The sequence below is a fragment of the Rhodnius prolixus genome, unplaced genomic scaffold (genome assembly GCF_049639745.1).
Source record: "Rhodnius prolixus isolate KJV_2025 unplaced genomic scaffold, Rpr scaffold_7, whole genome shotgun sequence".
NCBI classification, from domain to species: Eukaryota; Metazoa; Arthropoda; class Insecta; order Hemiptera; family Reduviidae; genus Rhodnius; species Rhodnius prolixus.
Genome location: NW_027411582.1, coordinates 35,902,852 through 35,926,154, shown reverse-complemented (window position 1 = coordinate 35,926,154; position 23,303 = coordinate 35,902,852). Strand labels below are relative to the sequence as shown.

Here is a 23,303-nt window from a genome sequence, read left to right as displayed (position 1 = left end):
TTTTGCTCATGAAACTAAATTTAAGCGGGGACTCTTTAGAAAGAGCTTAAAGCTTAAGTTAATCAGTACTCGTCTGAAGTACCATTTCAGTGCATTGTACTGTTTTAAAACCTGTATAATATTTTTTAAGTACGAAATATCTATAAAACTAAAATTGCAACCGGAAATGGTGTTCGATTGTTTTTGAAAAACTTTTTTTTCCCAATAGTTTTTTGAAATTTTCAATCATCATAAGGTTTCCATTTGAGCTTTTGAGCTTGATTTCCTTTTATAAGTCGTATAACTTGGTTTCTAAATTTTATTCAGTGAATATGGACTTTAGATTCTTCTTTCGTCATTCTTCCCCTTCAACCCATTCTATCGACTGTTTCCCGTTCGACATCATCACCGATCTTCTTGCTCATCTTACTGTTTTACCATATTTTCCACACTCATAAGAACAGAAAACTCTTCCTACGTTTGGCGCTTCAAAAAAATTGTTTATTTAACTCTTGAATTCTGCTGATTATCGTCTTGCTTAACTCCAGACTGAAATATTAAAGCTGTAAGAGAAGTGGGGCGGAAAATAAATAAAACCCATTTTCTTTTTTTCTCTAAATTTTCAGCTTACTTTTATTTTCTTTTTTCACTTTTCCGTTTTTGTTTTTGTTTCTGTCTGTGTTTTTCTTTTGGAACATAATTTTGAAACAATAATTAATATTATTACATTTACATTATATTTACGTTCATATATCACATTACTATGCTAATGATTTCCTTTTTTTTTTTAAATTAATTTATTAATTAATAATTTAATTTATTATTTATTTACATAATTTCTTTATACACTTTATTTTTTTGTTTTTTTTTTCTTCCTTGGAATTTATACTTACATAAATAATAAACAATTCTTTTGAGGGGTGGGGGAAATAAAGGAAAAAGATTGCACTTAGTGTCTAGGCGGAAGTTAACATGGACAAAGTAAAAAGTTAATAAAGTTTTTTTTTAAAAAAATAATCTTACGCATCTTATATTTAATAAAGAAAATTTAATAAATATTTTTTTATTTATTAATTAATTTTGTACACTTTTATATTTTTATTATTATTTACAAATAAATTATTATTTTATTTATTTATTGTTTTTTTTTTTCTGTATGTGTGTACAATAAATATACTACAGTAATTACCGGAATTGCACGCAATTTACATTTACGCAATCATACACTTTTTTTAAAGTTTACTTTCTCTTACTTCCGTTAGTTTAAATGACGCCATTTTGCTGTAAACTCACATTTCGATCATCTCATTTTTTTTTTTTTAGATTTATTTCACCATCGCCAATTTAGGGGAAATTAGGAAACGATTCAAGGAAACCGGGGGGAAAACTGACTGCCATTCAGGCATTCAAGGTTTTCTTAAAAATTTTACGCCATTTTTCTGCCAAAAAAAAAAAAAGAAGAAAAGAAAGTCGTGATTGGTTGATTTACTTACTACCCCCCCTCTCACTTAGGTGCGCCTAATTAAGATGGCACCTCTACCCTCACCCCCCCGCCGATTCATGGTTTCAAAAAGCTGAATGTTAACAATTTAGTATTTCTTTTTGGGCTTTGTGAATGATGATCTGGATCACTCCCATTCAACAGAATATTTGATTGTACTGATGGGAACTACGAGATATCCTTAGTTTTCAGTTCGATTGGCGGCAGTCACCTTGCAGCTCTTCCCAGTGGTGGTGGGGGGTTTGGTGGGTACAAAGTATAAGTAGAGGATGCTGTAGTTTCTCTTAAGTTCTGGACCCCCATCTAATCCTAATCATATCTCTATTATTCCTTAGTAAGAGAAAGAGACGTTACTGTATTCGTACATTTTTTTAAAAAAATTTAATTATAATTTATATATTTACAAGATCCTTACTAATTTTGGTAAATATTATAATAAATTACATAACTTACAATTAATATTATTTATTTATTTTTTAATTATAAATTAATACTGATATTTAAAAGTGCCGACAACTATCTATATTATAAATATTTAAGTCTATTTACATTTGGAAAACAAACTTTCATTTTAATTCTGTACAATACTTTGGCCTAAAAAATTTAATTAGGCCATTAAAAATTAATTAATCAAAATAATAAAGGAAGAGATAAAAAAGGCAATTCAATTTAAAAAAATAATAAGGAACTTTGGGATATTAACAAAGGTGATTCGGTTGTTTTTTTTTTTTTACTTTTTTTAATTAATTTAATTGATAATTTAAAAAAAAATACAAACAAATTTTTTGTAGAAGAAATTTTTTAATTTTCAATTATTTTTCTGATTAAATAAGATAAACAATTAATTAATTTGTTAATGATAATTTTTATTTGATAGAATACGAAGAGCTTCAATTTTTCTGCAAAATAACTTTTAGCAAAAAATAACTATCAAGTTATTTATACTTTAGAAAATTTTCCTGCAGAGTTTTTCTGTTTACCGAATTGGGAGGGGAGGTGTAGGTGTAATTTGGGTTCTTTTGAGTAGATTTCCACCATAACTCAAGCCGGAAATATTAATGAACGGAATTGATCTTTCAGTATCTTTTTTTTCTCTTTTTGACGCAAAATAAATATGATTTTCATTAAATTTTGTAATGTCGGTTGTTGTAATCTCGGTTTTATCCATTTGAGATAGGAAAATGCATAGAACAATATGTGAATCCATTATCTTTGATCGGTAAATATGTAAAAAAAAATTAAGAATTTTTGCTTAGAAATGGAACTGGAGTTTTATATTGTTTATTTTTGAAGAACCATTAAAGCGGTTAGGCCTCATGGAAGGACGCAGCAAGAGATCTGCCTGCTTAACATTATCCCAGGATTTCCTAGCGGAATGATGGAGAAGAAAAGGGAATGGGAATACGGAGAAAACTCGTCCGGAATGGCGAAGAATATAGTAGCATCTACGATTCATACATAGATTGCAAGAATTGTGTTTTATCTTAAATAGTAGAGTAACATAGAAGGATCCTGGAGTTGAAGGAGTGTTTCTATTTTTTTCTTTGATTCTTGAAGAATGAATCGTAGGAATCGCAAGTTTGGGCTATTTTTCTTTGGGCTGTGTTATAGGGCATTGAAAAAGTGGATTACATCTGATTTTATCATACATTCTGTCTAGGATCTTTGCTCTCATCAGTGACTCAGTTCTAAAGGAAGTGACAGTGTTGCCTGTATCTTCAAATGGAATTTTAACCTTTTTTATCAGTTCTGTTCTACACTTCTTGTACACGAAATTTACCCCAAATATTGAAAATTTGAAAATCATTCAGAATTATTGAGACTTGGTATTTATAAGCAGTCTTTATCACTTGTAAAAAATTTCTTCCACAATTTTTAACATTGAATATATAAAATTTAAATACATAATATTTATATATTTACAGAGATTTACATAAAAAATATATAACTATTTAAATCACACAATGATCTGTTAAAAAAAAAATTAAAATAAAATTAGTAACTAAAAAGAAAAATAAGAAAAATCACTTTTCCGCATTTTTCTCATCGTCCGAACCGACTGTAGGTTTTTTCTTTAATATACTAAAAGACGTAACAGATTCTAAAAAAGATTTTTGCGTTGCAAAAGCTTTAGCAGTTTCCACATCTTTTTTTAATTCTTCCATATCACGTTTTAATTTTGCCCGTCGATTTTGAAACCATGTAATCACTTGAGCGTTTGATAAACCTAATTGTGCGGCGATTTCATCACGATCGGCTGGTGATAAATATTTTTGGTATAAAAAACGTTTTTCCAATTCAAATATCTGATGATTTGTAAAAGCTGTTCTAGATTTACGTTTTTTCTTTGGTTGTTGGCGATTGTTGAACATATTCATGTGACTTCCGCCGCCTTCTGTAACAGAAAGAAAAGAAAAGAAAATTTGCTGTTAATTATTTTCGGTGACTGATTCATAGTTTCAATAGGATGAAAAATAAATACCAGTTTCAGTCGTTATACATTTATTCTTGTCCATGGATAGACAAGACAGAAGACACACTAACCCTGTAATGTAAAATATTACTTTATAAACTAGCCTTGAAGATGACCTAGTCCCTAGGTCGAAAGCTCGGCAGAATAACGACTAAAACTGGCATTTATTTTTCATCCTATTGAAAGAAAATTTGGTTAACATTTCTATTTTAATTTAGGAGAAAACTTGTTCTGATGTTCACTAAGTAACAGCGTCTGGAGCCTTGAATCAACTTATTAAATTTTGTTTTCGAAACTTTTTGAAACTATAAATAGCACACAAATATCTATAGACAAAATAATGGGCTGGTTCAATGTTGGAATCTGAGGCGCCACGGTAGCCGAGCGGTTAAGAGGTTAGACCCGCAAAGCTAAGATGTATTGTTGGTTTAGTGGGTTCAATTCACCTGGTCTAGTCTTGGATTTTATTTAATAGTTAAAATGAGTTTATAGTAAAGTATGTTAGGCTGTTATAGGCTAGACCCGCAAAGCAAGGATGTATTGTTGGTTTAGTGGGTTCGATTCCCCCGGTCTAGGCCTTGGATTTTATTTAATGGTTAATATGAGAAATTTACAGTTAAAGTATGTTAGGCGGTTATAGGCTAGACCCGCAAAGCAAGGATGTATTGTTGGTTTAGTGGGTTCGATTCCCTCGGTCTAGGCCTTGGATTTTATTTAATGGTTAATAAAAGAAATTAACAGTAAAGTAGGTTTGCTATTCGCCTCCGTCCTCGACAACTAGTTGGTTGGACGTAAAGCCCGCCTGAAAAAATAGGTAATTACTTTACTATTTCACTTCAATTTTGGAATCTAGACTGAACAGAATGCTGCGGCAAATCTTCTCATTCCGAAGACTGCATCTGAACTTTAATTTAAAACTGCACACATCACACTGAAATCAAAACAGGCCTACCAATTTCTCAGAAAGCACTACCCTCTAAATAACCAACGGATATCCCCCGTAAACTTTACTCTAGACCAGGGGTCGGCAACCCGCGGCTCGCGAGCCGCATGCGGCTCTTTTATCCAAATTGTGTGGCTCTTCAGCCTGTCCAAAATATATTGTATATTTTAATTTTATTGAAACGAATGAAAATTCCATTTATTAAAGGTATTTTTTCAAAAAGAATTTTAAATGTGGTAGGTTCGAAATTGAATGGAATTACACAATATCAAAATAAAGTACTTGATTTATATTGTAAGACTGCCGCCTTTTCATTCGTTATTATTTATTTGTTTATTTACTTGGCAATATGTGAAAATAAATATATAATACAATTAAATGTTATTGAGTATCATAAAATAATAATTTGCGAATATAGATGATCTACAGAGGTTTTTTACTCTATCATCTCTGCGGCTCTTGCTAAGATTTATTAAAATTATTTAAGGAAAAATGGCTCTCTACTTAAAATAGGTTGCCGACCCCTGCTCTAGACCAATGATTCTCAACCCTTTTTTTTTTTTGTCGCGGCGGCACACTTTTAAAAATTCAAAATTTAGCGGTACACTAACAATAAGATAAGTTTAAAAGTATTTTAATTATCCCATAATACACTAAAAATAGTTGTATGTTTATTTTCAATATAAAATAAAATAATATTGTACTACAAAAATACTAAGTGACGTGGACGGAGGCGACTAGCAAACATACTTTACTATTTCTCATATTAACCATTAAATAAAATCCAAGGCCAAGACCGGGAATCGAACCCAGTTTCACAATGCATATTAGCTTTGCAGGTCTGTGGTACACTGGTACTTTATGCGTAATGGAGAAATTCACAGAAAGTACCCACAGTAAAATACTTAACAGGACAGGAACTGGACAAACAGATCAAAACTAAAACTTAAAAACTTAAAGTGATCATTTTCGATAACTTAATTATATTACTTAGTTTTCATTATATTGTATTTTTGTAAAGCAGATAGTAACCGCCATGGAAAATTCAAATATTTTCTTTATATATTTTTTTGTAACCGGAAATGATTGATAAGTCAGGCGTAATTTATCACCTGAAATTAGAATGTAAAAAATTAGAAATCACACGGACTTGTTCATCTGAGACTTGTTCTACATCAGTGAGCTTTATTAAGTACTAAAAATCGGAAGGAAAAATACTAAATGTTTAAAAAAAAAATCTATAAATTCTTTTATCTTTATATTTTATTTATTTCATTTATTTTTTTTTTACCTATATATCTTTATTTTTGTGTGTTACTTAACCGTTATAGTAATAACCATTACTCAAGCTACATTATTACTTTCAAGAACTTGAAAATCTATTACCTGATCGTTATAAAAATTAAAAACGGAAAGAGTAAGCGATAAAAAAAAACACTGAAGCTGTTAGTAAATCATACGCATGCAGTAAAGTGCGAAAGGTCACTTTCCAAACCGATAGAACGAGCATGTTCTCTTCTAGTTTGTTTTAAACCCTCCTTCGTTATTTAATCATTTCATTTTGGTCTGTTTTTGTCCGTCCAGTTTTTCTTTACTCAATGTTTTATTAGCGAAAAATGTAATGCAAATACTTCGTTATTTTTCACTTATCAGAGTTTACGTAAATAATACGAATTATAGGGGGGAAGTAAGGGAGTAGTGATGTCATCATGAAAATTATCACGTGGTACTCATTTTCTTCAACGGCAAGATATTCCACAGCTATCGATGAAAGCCAAATTTAAAAAAAAATGTATCTCAATCGCAGCTACAATTCTTCTTTTTATTCATCTAAAAAGTGAAAGTAATAATCTAAAAAACGCTAGACGTAATTAAAGTAGGTAATATTATAGACCTACAATTTTTTTTGTTGGCCCCCACCAGTCCAATGTCCATGATCATCAACTTAAATACGGTTAGCATCATTAATAAATTTACTAATAGGTTTACAATCAATGAAACATCGATTGGCTAGCTTTTTGTGCCTCCTAGACCCGGTTCTATCATCGATCATTAGATCAGATCATCAGTACCAGACACTATTGTTTGTTCTAGTTTATTACAGCGCACACAGGGGGGGGGGAATTAAAAAAAATATGTAAGAACATTAACTTAAATTAAATCTACATCAGGTAGACTTCCCACGGCCAAAAATTCAAGTTTACTAATTCAAACAGGATACTCAATTTAAAAAATGTATTACTAAATTTAAAGTTCTAACTTGAAATATTTACTCAAAATTCCAAATCTTGAACTATATTTTATTATAACTAACCAGCGTATTGTAAAACTGGACTTAACACCCAGAAATGACTCTTTAGAAAAGGGAAGTCGAGTACTTAGATTACACCTAAATTTTATAAGTAAATGTTACACAAATACTTGAATGTAATGTCCATAAGAGAGTTCTAAGAGTTAAGCAATAGTAAAGTAAAAAGTAGTAAAGTAATTTTGCCTATTTTAATAGGCGAGGCTTTACGTCCGTCTACTAAATTAGGTGTCATGGACGGAGGCGACTAGCAAACATACTTTACTGTAAATTTCTCACATTAAACATTAAACAAAATCCAAGGCCTAAGACCAGGGGAATCGAACCCACTAAACCAACAATACATCTTAGCTTTGCGGGTCTAGCCTATAACCGCCTAACATACTTGACTACAAATTTCTTTTATTAACCATTAAATAAAATCCAAGGCCTAAGACCAGGGGAATCGAACCCACTAAACCAACAATACATCTTAGCTTTGCGGGTCTCGCCTCTAACCGCTTGACTACCGTGGCGCCTTAAGAGTTGCAATATAAAAGGCATGTCCCGGGGAAAATCCATTTATAGTAATAGTAATACTTGCGGTTGAGGAATTTCCTCCACTTCCGGAATTTCAGCAAGATATTTTCTTTATGATCTACAATGTTAAATAACAAATTTCGAAGGAAAGCCATAAGTCCACCTTTTTTATCCCCCCAAGAACTGTCTTTAGAAGCATTTCCCTCGGAAAATGTATGGAAATAAAAGTTCTAGATCTAGATGGGGGGAATGAAAATATGAAGTTTTCACAAAAAATCGTTTTCCAGAATTATAACCCATAAAGGAGGAAAATTGTAGTTAATTAGATTGGCACTTGTGGGCCACTGATTTGTTTTAGCACATGATGGCACTGATTTGAATGGTCTAACTGGAACTTTCTGGGTCTATCTTTTTGAGTTAGACTGTCTTCCCGCCCCTACCCCCCCACAAATACATAATTGTTAGACACACACACATATATTGTTAAAATCGTTTAATTCAGACCTGTTGCCGTGTAGAGTAAGAAAAAAAAAAATAAAGAAATCTTTTATATAAAGATCGATGTTATTTTAATGAGTACTAAATTAAAAATCGATTAGTAAAAATTTGATGTACTATTAAAAGAATAATTGGCACATATTACATTGAAAATGATGGGATGACGTGGCTGTTCTTTAAAATATTATGATTTTTAAAGTTGATCAGAGAAGGTCCGCCGATCTATTATTTTCTATAACTTCTCTCTCTCTCTCTCTCTTACTCAATCTCACTCACACAAACACACTCACATCATTCAATATCAAATTATTAGCTTCTCTTATCCTGGAAAAAAAACCTGGAATAGACAAATTAAAGACTACCATCACATCACTGGAAATTACCTACTTCCAATTTGCAGTAGTTTAAATCGGCCGTCTATATAAGATACTAGTAACTTAATAGTTAGATGCAGCTTCTAGTATTAATGATTAACCATTTAAATGGCCGCGGTTATCTACAGAGGCACTTGTTTAGTACTTATGTAAGTACAGTATAAGACTGACGTACAAACAGTCTCGCTAATCGTTGGTTTTATCTGAAATAATTAAACTTTTCATTTCCACTTCTACAATTTTCTTTTTTCTTTTACGTTTGAATTCTTCCCGCATTTTTCTAAGAAAAGTAATAAAGATGTTAAGAAATTTGTACTGGTTAATTGTTTATCTTCATTTTTAAAGCGGGGATAAAATTTACTAATTGCTGAAAATCATGGCCTCAGTTGAACTGACGTACTTCCGCCGCGTTAATGTTACAATATTTACCAGGAAGTTGATTAGGATATAGAGTAGGAGTTGATGGCTGCTTTTCGTGGATTGTCTACTTTAGATTGCTGAACTTTATAATACTAAAAGACTATTCACGGGTTTTCTCAGATACCTAAGCTGGATCAATCGAGCTGTAATCTTTTTGTCCTAAGAAGGGAAAATATCTACTTGAAGACAATTAAGTGAGCTCTAGATCAATTCGTTAGTAAAAAAAAGTAAAAAAAAAGAAAAAGTAATTGCCTATTTTTTCAGGCGGGGCTTTACGTCCAACTACCAAATTAGGTGGACGGAGGCGACTAGCAAACATACTTTGCTGTAAATTTCCTTACTTTACTGTAAAAAACATTAAATAAAATCCAAGGGCTAGACCCCGGGAATTGAACCCCACTAAACCAACAATACATCTTAGCATTGCGGGTCTAGCCTATAACCGCCTAACATTCTTTACTATAAATTTCTCATATTAACCATTAAATAAAATCCAAGGCCTAGACCAGGGGAATCGAACCCTCTAAACCAACAATACATCTTAGCTTTGCGGGTCTAGCCTATCTATCGTCTAACATACTTTACTATAAATTTCTCATATTAACCATTAAATAAAATCCAAGGCCTAGACCGGGGGAATCGAACCCGCAAAACCAACAATACATCTTAGCTTTGCAGGTCTCGCTTATAACCGTTCCGCTACCGTGGCATCTACAATTCGTTAGTAAATAGTGCTGTTATCGAAGTGTCATCAAGGTGTCAAAATCAAATCAATCCTTGACAAAAGAGTAAAATCCCCCCCCCACCCACCCACAAAAACCGAATCAGCAAGTGTTAAGGACAAATTCTATAAACTAATAATCCTGTGACAGCATTATTTATAAAGGATTATTGCAGCATAGATATGATAAACAAAATGTAAAAATTTATTGAACGTATATAAATTATAGGATAATTAGTGTCACGAAAGTTGAATATATATCGATCTGGTGGTACACATCGTATCGATTTTGAAAAAAAAGATCAGCTCATTTCGTTTCCCTTTTTTAATTATTATTATTATTATTTTTTAGTCAATGTGTGTGTTTGTCGCTCTGCTTTATAGTGCTTGTAAAAATATAAATAATGGTCCAGCGTGTGCGTGTGTAAGTTGTAGTAGCGGTGGAAGATCCAAAGAGGTTCTGTAGAGAGAGAGACAGAGAGGAAGCCGACGAAGGAGGTCTCTTCTGGACGCGATGTCTTCTTATAATCTAGCAACACCGTGACCTATCCGGTTAGTGGATGTGTGTTCCTGTGTACTCACACACTCACACAATGGAGGGTTTTTTTTTTTCTTCTACCTTCTTTTTTAATTATTTTTAGAGTGAGAGAAAGATTTAGATTTAGAAACTATTTGTGAAGACAGCTACAATATCTGTAACAATAAATAATGCTTGTAGGCTAGTTTTTTTGGTTTATGTAGAGAGACTGTTTCAAGTTAATATTTACTGTTTGGGAAGTGGTAAGCTTTAAGATCGCGTGAAAACAGCGATGTATTGCGTTTAACAGCTAAAATTAGGTGACGTCAAATGGGGTCGATTAGCTAAAAAAATGTTAGATTAAAAATGCCTCAAACTGGCAAAGAAAAGCTAAATGTGTTATGTATTATACTAAAGCTAAGATAGGAGCGTAGAAACTAGTACCGCAATACATCTATGTAGTGCGGTACTAGCAGCCAAACCCCTTAGCGATTGTTTGAATCTATTTAAACAGCAATTTGTAATGAAAATAAACTGTATTTGAACAACCACCTGTGGCACTTTCTTAAGGCTATTCTCCTAATTAAATTATCTTGAAACATGGAATTTTTACTAAATTGATTGATTCTAGTAGGGCGGCCTTAAAGGCCTACGCTTAGGCTCTATTGTGGCTCCAACTACTCTAGTGCTAGCCCTTTAGACCCGTCCGTTTAATCAAGACTCTTAATTCCGGAGAGCGACTCTTGGGAAAAGCTCACAGACCTTGGTTTTTCCTCCCCGAGGTAGAACATCCTTAGCCACACAAGCCCCTCACACTGACAGAACACGTGCAGTGCCGTTCCTCCTCTTCCTGACAGAACCTACAGAGGCTATCATCAGCCAGGCCCATGCATGTGCTTCTAAGCCTACAGTGGCCCTATTAACAGGCCTACAATTATCCTGACAGATTAATTCTACAGTCAGCCTTGGCCGAATAGCCGATTATGAACTTCTTCGACTGTCTCTGCTCCAGTAGTGGCCTACCACCACTCCTGAGACCTCCTTTGCACCCAAAATTTAATGGCCGCACTCTTACGGCACTTGGAAACCCCAAAATAGGGCTCCGGGCCAACTAAGTCTCCCGCAGCTCCTTAACGGGCCAACAAATCTGCTGTTTCCTTTATAACCTGAATGACCGAGTAAAGGAGTAAAGTAATCGCCTATTTTTTCAGGAGGGCTTTACATCCAACTATCAATTAGGTATCGTGGACAGAGGCGTCTAACAAGCCTACTTTACTGTAAATTTCTCATAATAACCATTAAATGAAATCCAAGGCCTAGACCAGGGGAATCGAACCCACTAAACCAACAATACATCTTTGCTTTGCGGGTCTAGCCTATAACCGCCGAATATACTTTACTGTAAATTTCTTTCATTAACCATTAAATAAAATCCAAGGCCTAAGACCGGGAGTCGAACCCACTAAACCAACAATACATCTTAGCTTTGCGGGTCTAGCCTATAACCGCCTAACATACTTTACTGTAAATTTCTCATATTAAACATTAAATAAAATCTAAAGCCTAGACCAGGGGAATCGAACCCACTAAACCAACAATACATCTTAGCTTTGCGGGTCTAGCCTGTAACCGCCTAACATACTTTACTGTAAATTTCTCATATTAACCATTAAATAAGGCCTAGAGACCGGGAATCGAACCCAGTACCACTATACATATTAGCTTTACAGGTCTCTCCTCTTAACCGCTCGGCTACCGTGGCGCCCTAATGACCGGGTAAATTGATTGTTGAATTTTCAGTATAACTAAGTTCAGAAATCGCTATTGTTCCAAATTCTGTTTATGCAATATTCGATTTTATACTTCTTTCTTATTATATTGCATCGATATTGAAATCAGGTAACATTTAGTTCAAAAATTCAAAGATGGAAGGAATCTTAAAACTCTGTAAGAAAAAGTCGATAATCACTTTCTCTTTTCTACAATACTTCACCAATAAGATATTGCATTTCATACAGGAAACGGATATTTTAATAATGCGTCAGATAGGCCGCTAGGTTGCGTTTATTTTATGTTTAGATTTATTTTTGTATATATTACTCTCTTTATGTGGACCTTATAACAGTGGTAAAAGGTTATATACGAGGTGTATGTGTGCGAGGTGTGTATAAGTTCGGTAATGATTAGACGGATCCATGGAGGAGCCCCTTGGTATGTGTATATGTGTGTGTGAATGCAGGTATTAGTGTGAAAGTAAGGCTAGTTAGCGGACCGAGCGGCAAAGATCAAAAGGAAAGCACGAGGTGTGAGTCTTCACATACTGGCGTGAGAGACAGAGTGAGAGAGTAGACAATTGGTGGTGGAGGGGAGCCAGCCACTTGCCTACAGACGAACATAGTCTCAAATATGTCTCATACGTACGAGCCCTAACGCCGTCCATTTCTTCTACTTCATCTTCTAGGCGACCTTACCAAACTAATATTAATAATGCCACTCTAATAGTGTGTTAGTGTGTACAGCCGCTACAGGAAGACGCGTATGAACCGGATCCTTTTAAGTCTTTTATCAGAATTGAAACCATTCATACGTCTTTCAATTTGCTCAAATTGTTTTTCACCAATTTTTGATTCAATTTATTTTTGTACCAAGAATTTTCAGGCGCCGTTGAAATTTCCTCCAGAAAATCAATAAAATTTTGCTGAACTTTGGTGGTCTTCAGTTCCTGCAAAAAGCTGCATATCTGCTAACCCCATTTTATTGTTGCAATTCTCCCATAAATTTTTGTCAGGCTACTGGGGACATTCCCAGTCCAAACTTAGTCCTTCTGGAAGTAATCGTGCCCCCTCCAGTTACTCCATCTCATGACAGTACGTTTTTCTCCCAGGCTGAACCAATAGTTTAACTTCAGCTTGCCTGAATGCCTAGCTTCTTTTTTGTGTGTAGCCATCTGAGAAGGCGTTATTTAACGATGCGGCTTGCTGAAATTTTTTCTAGGATGTTTTACTTTTTACCCTGCCTTAAATCCGGCGAGAAAATATTTTGATCCTATCAAATTTTTATTATAGTTTTCATGAAAAATTATAAATTTTGATGTTTTTTAATAGAAATGATCTATGTGTGTGTTGCACTTGAATTTTAACCCCCCTTTTTTCACGATATTTGCTTGAAAATGAAACAAAAGTTTTCTTTTGTTTGAAAATAGACTTTGGAGAAAATTGTTTGATCTTAGCACGAATTTCCTGTAAGTTTTGAGGTCATTATGAATGGTGAGGTTAGAAATATAGAACGGAGCGTTAAGTAGTTTTCGTAGTATTTTTGGACTGTAAAGTCTAAATGCGCGTAAAGGATTTGGAACGTTTAGTCGATCCCCATATTTCGATGCCGTATCACCCCAAATAGGTCGCAGTAACAACAGGTATAAGAGTCTTTTGTTATGTAGGTTAAGTTTCGATCGTTTGTCTTAAGTAGTCTGGCGAGAAGTTGTGTAGCGTTGGTTGGTTTCTTGTCTTTTCAGTCTAGTATCGGGGGATTCCATGTCAACCGTTTGTCTAGGTGCAGTCCAAGGTAGCGTACTTTGTCCACAGTTGGTGTAGGAATTTAGTTCAAGATGATGGGAAGTAGTATTTTTCCTCTTAGAGTAAATATATTATATTTTGATTTCGTAACGTTAGTTTTGATTCGCCATTTGATAAGCCATTCCTGTTGATGAAAAATATCTTAATGTTGAAATTTAAATACCTTAATATTTTTATTAAATAATAAGTCATTATAAATAAGTAAAGTAACTATAAGTATTGCTTCTTAATTAATGAGATGGGTGTGTGCCTGGTGTTTCTTTGCAAGGTTCCGCTATATTGGGTTCGAAATAGTTTTTCCTTCGGAAACCCCCTGACTCAGATCGACCCCCTACTTTTGTTAAATAGACCCCTGTGGGGTCTATATAGACCACTTTGGCGACTTTTGATCTAGCCTAATAACTTTTAATTATTTTCCCAGCATTATTTTACCGTAGAGTAATTATTAGGAATGAATTAGTTAGGCATCTATTTATTTGATTTTTTCATTTTTTTGATGATTTAAGGCGCGTCAACATCTGAGGTTTATTGGCGTCCGAAGGTTTTTTTCAGTGTACGTACGGCTGGCCTTTGTACAATGTTCTATTGTTCACTATTTCGTTGAAGTTTACGATATTTCCAATTATGTAACTTTTTATTGTGGTAATGGGTTCGATTCCCGGTCTTAGGCCTTGGATTTTATTTAATGGTTAATAAAAGAAATTTACAGTAAAGTATGTTTGCTAGTCGCCTCCGTCCTCGACATCTAATTGGTAGTTCGACGTAAAGCCCTGAAAATATTGGCAATTACTTAACTACTTTACTTCAATGTTGGAATCTAGACTGAACAGAATGTTGCGGCCAAAATCTCACTCCGAAGTCGCCTCCGTCCACGACACCTAATTGGTAGTTGGACGTTAAGTCCCGCCTGAAAATTAGGCGATTACTTTAAAAAAAACAACTATGTAACTTCAGTGAGGAACATTGAATGTGTAGTCAATATTTCGTGTTTGAAAAACATTGGAACCGGAAATGTAATCCTTCGTTGAATGAGATTTTCTGTAATATCCGGGATTTTCTGTAAAATATCCGGAAATAGTCTCCTTAGATAATTTTCTATTGAATTCTTTTTACCAAAATTTGATTTTAAGGGTGGGGTGGCTAAGAAATAATTTTACTTGTATCAACGTAAATTGGGGCCGAACTGCTATATAGTAGATGTTTGGAGGCAAAAATTAGGAATTTGAAAAAAAAGAAAATTTGAAAATAATGCTGGGAAAAGCATGAAACGAAAGATGAATGAGTGTTTACTCTGGAGAGATTTTTGTAAATGAGAAAACTTTTTTTCGCAATTTTCCTGGATAAAGATGACACAAAATGAAAGCAAGAGTTACAAAGTACAAAAAAAAGGGATAAGAGTGGATGCTTTAAGCTCGGCGGTACAGGATGATTACAGGGCTACAAACAATTCTCTTAATATCCCTCCCCACCAATCCATCGTTTAAACAACCAGAACGGATGACGACGACTTTAAAGGAAAAAGAAAGAGATAGATAGAGAAAAAAAGAAGAAGATCCACTACCAATTTAGTGTGTTGCTGAAGCAGTTTGGAGAGACAGAGACAGAGTGATGTAACGTAATCTGGAGAGAGCGCTCTAAGAGAGCGAGTAGGCCACGCCCACCCTTAAGGCCGGCTTTAAAACACAAGGCGCTCTCTCGGAGCTTTGGGCGAGCCGAGAGAAAGAGAGAGAATCTCTTTAACCAGAGGACCACACGGCAGACAAAAGGGGCGGAGTAGTTTGGGTGTGACGTCATTGTCACTTGTCAACCTGCTCTCTCCTCCTTCCTCTTTGTCTTACTATTAAAGTCATTCATTCTTTTGTCTTGGTTAGTTTGTTTCTTTTTGGGAGGTTTTTCCTTTTTTTGGTTTTGCCTCCCGCCTCCAAATCAGATGGACAGAAATATTTGCCGGCTCACTCTCAACCAACCAAATTGTCTACCACGTTATCTACATTCACAGCCTCCATGCATATACCGTTGACGACACCCAAATTCTTACATCCTCTAACCCAGCGTTTCCCAACCTTTTTTTTTTGGCTCGCGGACCATTTCGGTGAAAATGATTGTATTTCGTGAAATTCGTTATTCCGTGTGTGTTACTATATTACTATTATTATTATCATCTTTATTTGTATAGAGAGATACAATGAATCTGTTCACAAAGGAGTCCAAGTTTTTTTTTTGCTTTTTCTTGGCATTGGCTTCCGCCATACAACCAGCATCGTCTAGGTGCTTATCACTAGAATATCACTCACTCTCCATTCTTACTTATAAATACATTCATCCCTCTACTATATACAACTATTTACATACAAACTTACAACTAATGGACGGATCAGTTCTCTATATTCCTGCCATCCTTATAGCTTAACCGAAATTAAAATCACCGTAATTCTTCTCTAATCATTTTCTTCCATTCATTCTATAACTTTTAAATACATTCATATTTCTTAGCTAGCTCTGCTATAGATTTAAGCACATAGATGTTGCTGGAGAATATTATGTCTTCGTAGCGAAATGGTCCATCTAAATACCTCGTATAAGTCGTCAAACATTCGTTCTCTTTTCATGTTCTCTTTATAAAATTTGTAAAGTGTAAGATCTTAGTTTTAAAATACTTTTTAATGTTGCTTGGATAGAGCTTACTCATTACAATCCAGTCTCTTTAAGCAGATTTTTACTTAGTTATCACTTATGTTCTGTCACATGGAAATTCTATTAAATTTTCTTTATCTTTTATTGATAATGATGTAGCTTTTCTCTTTATAAAAAGGGTTTGAAATCCAATTATCATTTATATATTTTCGGGTTTTAGAAAATACTCCATGAAAGACAATTTTAATCCTGTTAAATATGCTATTTATATTTTCTCGTAAATCTTGAGACAAACTAACCTTATTACTTGTACATATTAACAACTTTACTGTATAATATTATTAATTGAAATAATTGTTATGTATTATTGGGGAAAAAACGTTTCTATTATATTTTTATGGTTTAATTTTTTATGTCCGCCATTACTGAATTATTTTTCGCGTACCACCAACCAGCAACTCGCGTACCACATGTTGGGAAACGCTGCTCTAACCAATACAAGCCGCGATAGTGACAAATTTTTAATCTTTACCGTTTTTACCGGAAATAACCGTTTTTACCGGAAATAACCGTTTTTGCCGGAAATAACCGTTTTTACCGGAAATAACCGTTTTTACCGGAAATAACCGTTTTTACCGGAAATAACCGTTTTTGAGGGCCTTTGAAAATGTGTGTGTGCGGTCTCAGCATAATGTGGTGTACCTCCCTCAAAAACCGGAAATAACCACGGCTTTTTTTTTTTGTTTTGTAAAAACCGGATCACGCTGTGATACCATTTCCTGCACAGAAAACGTCCCTTACAAGGTGGATATAGACTTACTTTTAAGAATGAAGACAATCGAAATAAGAAATCCGCCCCCCCCTTATTTAAATAAATAATATTATAATAAGTTCAAAAGAATAATGGGCCAATAAATGGGCAGTATTTTAACAAAATGATAGTTTATTAAAGTGTTAAACCAGGAGATAGAAAAATAATTTGAGGTCGGTATCGCCTTGTAATTATAGGCTGTCGCCACTAGACAGAGCCGCTCTCTAACTAGTGCCTCTTACTTCTAAAAAGAGACTAAATCTGTCGATAGATATTTCAAACCTTTACAAAGAATGAACGAAAAAATGGAACTCATCAATTCTTAACTAGGCCTAATTTTCATAAACGTATTTTTTATGTATCACTGATAAATTATTATTTTTAAATATAGTTATTTATTTGAGCCGTCAGTTTGTGTGTCTACTTGAAGGTGAGGGTAAAAATTACATTACGCTTCAACAACCGAGTTAATTTGGTAATTTACTTGTATTAAACATATGTTGAAATACAATATTGATTATGCTTTTCATAATCTTTCGTCACAATAGCATAAAAGTATAACTTCCTATATTGATTGATTGAATAATTTGACACAATATTACTGTTACATTTGGAATAAAAGTATTATTAAATAGTTCAGCCAAATAATAATGTTAATAAAAATAACAAATAAGATGAAAAAATTAATGCCATTTTCAGTCATGATAAACTTCATTATGCCGAGCTTTCGACCTAGGGACTAGGGTCATCTTCAAGGCTAATTTACAAAGTTTACAATGTTTTACATCATTGGTTGGCGTGTCTTCTGTCTTGCATGTTCATGGTGAATGATGTAAAACATTAAATTAGCCTTGAAGATGACCCTAGTCCCTAGGTCGAAAAGCTCGGCATAATGAAGTTTATCATGACTGAAAGAGGCATTAATTTTTTCATCCCATTGAAACTATGATTCAGTCACCAAAAATAACAAAACTTTTAAGACATTCGTAATGTTTCTACTTACTGTAATAAGAGAAAATAAAAATTCTTAGGTTGATGAAATCTTGTAAACTGGACTTAACTGGATTTTCTATTTCGAGTTTTCGCAGGCAAATCAATCAGATCAATTGTGTGGTGATTTATCATCGCACTAGTTTGAAATTATGAAAATTGAAAACCAGTAAAGCACACAAATAGAAGCTCTCAACCCTTGTACAATGCCCGTTTTTTACCTTTTAGATAGAGATTCAGACCTCTCAGTACGAGCATGATTTCATTTTGCACAGATTTCAAAAAGCTCTTTTCTTTCTTGTAAAAAAAGCTCTTGCGTCCCTAGTTAACTAGAGGCAATGCATACGTGAAGAAGAGGTGTTAGATTTTGGAATGAGCACAGAATGCTCTGGTAATCTCAAGCCCCCGAGATAGATTGCAGAAAAAGTCGCTTGCAGTGACTATTACGACTATTGTAAACTTTTGGTTGTTTTGCCATGCGTTCGACGTGTGCACACGTCATTGTCTGTTTTTAATTCCGCACACTGCGGTGGCGGGGGAGGGGGGGTTAAGGAAAGGTATTGTTCTCTTTTTAAAAGTCATTTTATTGACTCGGTGCATAATTCCCAGTTTTTAACGGGCTTGCTTCTCCAGACGAGAATACTGCTCAAAGAAAAACAATATATCAATCTAATTCGCAGCGCTGCAACCTTCACTTACAGTTTAAAACCGGATGTATAGGCCGTATCTTAACCAAAATCCAAATTTTTTTTGAAGAAAAATCTTGAAAATTATTGTGACGAAAACTCTAAAGGTTTTTCCAAGCTAGATTTCATTTAATATGTACTTATTAAAAAAAAAGTGAGGTAGTTTTCCGAATGCTTGCACTTTTACTTTACATGATTGAAAAACTGGTTTTATGTAGAAAATTTTTCTCGACTTTGTGTGACAAATCACTTTTCTGGGAAAAATGAATAAAAGTTTTAGTTGTATTCACTCAAAAACAAGTGAACTCGGTTTATCTTTAGTTTTACAGTTAAACCAAATCATAGACCTGTAATATGTAGTTTTAAACTAGTGGCTATAAAAATAGGACAGCTACTAAAAGAACATTGAATGCCCATTTACCTCTATCTTATGAAGTGCAATAAAAACTACTGGCTACATTTCCAAATAGTTCAGGTCTTGGGAGATTTTTATAGTTTACAGATCAACAACAGGACCAAACTGGCGCCAAACGTCTCTTTCTTCAAACTTTAGGCGCCGGCGATTGTCTTTTATAGATGATATTTACCATTCTGGACAATTATCACCTGTCTATTTATGGTTAGGTAGTTAAGTTTTGGGGGACTTGCGACTATTTATAGCTTCTGTTTTATTTTTTTTAACAGATCGCTTCCAAATTACTCCAGGCAACTAGCAGTTCAAAGGGCGGTGTCTAGCAAAAAAATGATGCGGAAATATATGTTTTTTAGCAATCAGTTAATATACCTACTTGTTGATTTTCCGAAAAAGAGCTTTGCGGATTTCTGTGTACGTAATTAAACAGCATGAACAGCTAAACTTTTTTATTTTGACATTTCATCATTGGACATTGCCTCACAGTATGCAGCCATAAGATTTTAGGAAATATTTTTTCTTAAAAGACAAGCAATGACAAAACGTGCGAAACTTTTCTAAAGACTTCTTGGACGATGCTCCCAAATTACCCATTGAACTCAAACGATTAATATACAGTACTATTCTCAAAATCTATGTATACTGTTGGGTTCAGCCCAAACCTACAAAACATACGGACAGTACAGAACCATTTCAGTCAAAACTCCTCCGACAGATAGCTGACGTTCCTTTCTACGGTGACTAACCTCACACTTCACACCGACCTCAACACCCCCTTCATAGACCAACTCGCCAAGACTAAATACCAAAAATTCCATACTACTCTCTCGACTAGCTCTAATCCTCTTTGTACTGACTCTCGCTACCTCTGACATCCCTAATACCCCTCGCCGACTGAATCGCCAGTGGCTCCGCGACTTCCTTGTAGTCTGAAGGCCTAAACGCCATTATTATATCTCTCCTCTCTCCTCCTCACCATTCTCCTCTCTCTTATAGAGAGTGCTACCGCTGGGTAGTTTCTCTCCTCCTGCTCTCCTCCCGCTCCAGTTCATCACTCTCTCCTATCTCTCCTCTCTCCTCCTCACCATTCTCCTCTCTCCTATAGAGAGTGCTACCGCTGGGTAGTTTCTCTCCTCCTGCTCCAGTTCATCACTCTCTCCTATCTCTCCTCTCTCCTCCTCACCATTCTCCTCTCTCCTATAGAGAGTGCTACCGCTGGGTAGTTTCTCTCCTCCCGCTCCAGTTCATCACTCTCTCCTATCTCTCCTCTCTCCTCCTCACCATTCGCCTCTCTCCTATAGAGAGTGCTACCGCTGGGTAGTTTCTCTCCTCCTGCTCCAGTTCATCACTCTCTCCTATCTCTCCTCTCTTCTCCTCACCATTCTCCTCTCTCCTATAGAGAGTGCTACCGCTGGGTAGTTTCTCTCCTCCTGCTCCAGTTCATCACTCTCTCCTATCTCTCCTCTCTCCTCCTCACCATACTCCTCTCTCCTATAGAGAGTGCTACCGCTGGGTAGTTTCTCTCCTCCTGCTCCAGTTCATCACTCTCTCCTATCTCTCCTCTCTCCTCCTCACCATTCGCCTCTCTCCTATAGAGAGTGCTACCGCTGGGTAGTTTCTCTCCTCCTGCTCCAGTTCATCACTCTCTCCTATCTCTCCTCTCTTCTCCTCACCATTCTCCTCTCTCCTATAGAGAGTGCTACCGCTGGGTAGTTTCTCTCCTCCTGCTCCAGTTCATCACTCTCTCCTATCTCTCCTCTCTCCTCCTCACCATTCTCCTCTCTCCTATAGAGAGTGCTACCGCTGGGTAGTTTCTCTCCTCCTGCTCCAGTTCATCACTCTCTCCTATCTCTCCTCTCTCCTCCTCACCATTCTCCTCTCTCCTATAGAGAGTGCTACCGCTGGGTAGTTTCTCTCCTCCTGCTCTCCTCCCGCACCAGTTCATCACTCTCTCCATATTTACAGATTGTATACAATGTATACAGATTGTAAATTACAAAATAAATTTAAAAAAATAAAATTTCGAAAGAATCTCAGAAAAGTGAAAAATTCTTTTCCAGTAAAATGGAACTACTTCCGGTAGTGAGAGTTTTATTTTTAACTCGAAATTTTGCATCTCATTTAAGCTCTTCTTTATAATCTATTACTTGAGAAGCTGCGTGGATCTCCACAGCATCGATGTCCAGCACCCCCGGATCTAATTCACCGTTAACGTGCTTTAAAATAATGAAATATCAATTTTTGGAATACACTTTAATTGATGCCTAAGACATAATCAAAGGTTGGTGGTTACAAAGAGAAAAAAAATTGAAAAACTATGAAAAGGAACGAAAAATCGATCAATCAAGACATGATAAAAGAATCGATTTTTTTTTTTTTTACGTACAGGTTATTTTTGTTAGCTGGGTGGCGGCATCTTCAGATCTTGTTAATGAGGTGGAAAAAAGAAGACACGAAAAAACGGAACCAACCAGTGTGAGAGAGAAAGAGAGGGGGGAGCCGAATGAAAGGGGGTTACTACCCGTCGTCTCCTCAGACATTCCTTCACTTTTTGAATGAGGTAAAAATACTGAAGCAAGTGTCAAGACTAGCACAGCAGGCCTTTTCTAAGTACCTAATTCTAGCCGAACTCAACACATACACACACAAAGATCGATTCTTACAGTCCATAACTTACACAAAAAAAAACAATGAAAGCTGCTATGTTTTACAAAAACATTGTAATCATCATCATGAAGAAGACCCTTTTGATAGTCTATTGTTCTTTTCGAATTTCTGTTACTAGGAAAGTGGGGGGAGGTACTGTGATCGTGTCAAATTTTTGAACTTCCTGTTTTTACCGGGAAATATCAGTATCGAGGTCTTCTAGGGTCCAATTTAAAGTGAGTACCCCAACTTTTTTTTTTTACACGATTTTGAAATAATATGGTTTAACCAATAAGAAGAAATACACGATTTTTTTTTTCCAGTTCTAGCACGAATCTCCCCCTCATTTTTTTTTTTTAAAAAATCTGATTTTGGCAGTGTGATCACAGAAGTCCGATCGATTTATTGCCCACACATGTGTTAAGTGACTTCGGAGGAATACCCAGAATTTTATTATTAGAGGGAATTGGTGGTAATGTGGAACCCTGCTGGTATTTTGGCGACAAGTGATCGTGTGTTAACAGTATCCAGCTTGAACTGTAGCTAGATAAGGGTATTGTCCAAAGCGGGTTGGTTCAATTCTACCTAAACCCCACTCTACGGCGACTTACAATAAAGATACTAAGGTGTGACCTATTCAACTCAAGTCACAGAGGTACCACTTTCACTTTTTCCATAAAATTGAAGGTTGCTCATCTGGTGGTTGGAGGAGAGTAATTTTGAAGACAATAGTGGCAAGACTAATATATAAAGCTAAGCCAGAGAAAGCAATACAATTTTTTGGAATGCCTGGCATTGGGTAAGTCAAAAACAAATAAGGGTTCCATATTACTAACTACTTCCTCTACGTTTCTCTTTATCTCGTTCTACTTCAACTTGGGGAACACAACATTTTTGTTATTCAGTGTTAAAGTGTTCAGCATATCACACACACTGACTTATCTACTAATGATGATAGCATTTTCGATCCAGTTCGTCACTCAAGTGACTCCAAAATGACTGTCGTCTAACAAACTCCTCCTCTACAAAGTAGTAATTAGGTGCCGATGTTGTTCTACGCTAGCTCCGCCTGAAGCCGCTGACTTGTGTAGTAGCAACATCAAGAAACTCCAGGGACAACACAGAACGAATTTCTGAGAATTTCGCAACAGACTCTCTCCACGACGCACTAGAATTGACTCACTCCACGAGAGACGGCGACCATTATTATCCCCCGGTACACTCCTACGATCCAAAATCGTCTGCTCAAACTCCTTTTCATCCTAGATTGCCATCCCAATCCACTATGCCGCGACA

The 23,303-nt window shown here is 35.3% G+C and overlaps 1 protein-coding gene across 1 annotated transcript in view; it reads right to left on the bottom strand.

The window, feature by feature from the left end:
- Positions 1–752: 752 nt before the first annotated feature.
- The window catches only part of LOC141447541 (uncharacterized), a 130,310-nt gene continuing 107,759 nt past the window's right edge, over positions 753–23,303 (bottom strand). The window contains exon 2 of the mRNA XM_074115204.1: positions 753–3,875. Within this exon, the coding sequence (XP_073971305.1) occupies positions 3,505–3,875 (371 nt within the window). The 3' untranslated portion in view covers positions 753–3,504. The remainder of the gene's footprint in view (positions 3,876–23,303) is intronic.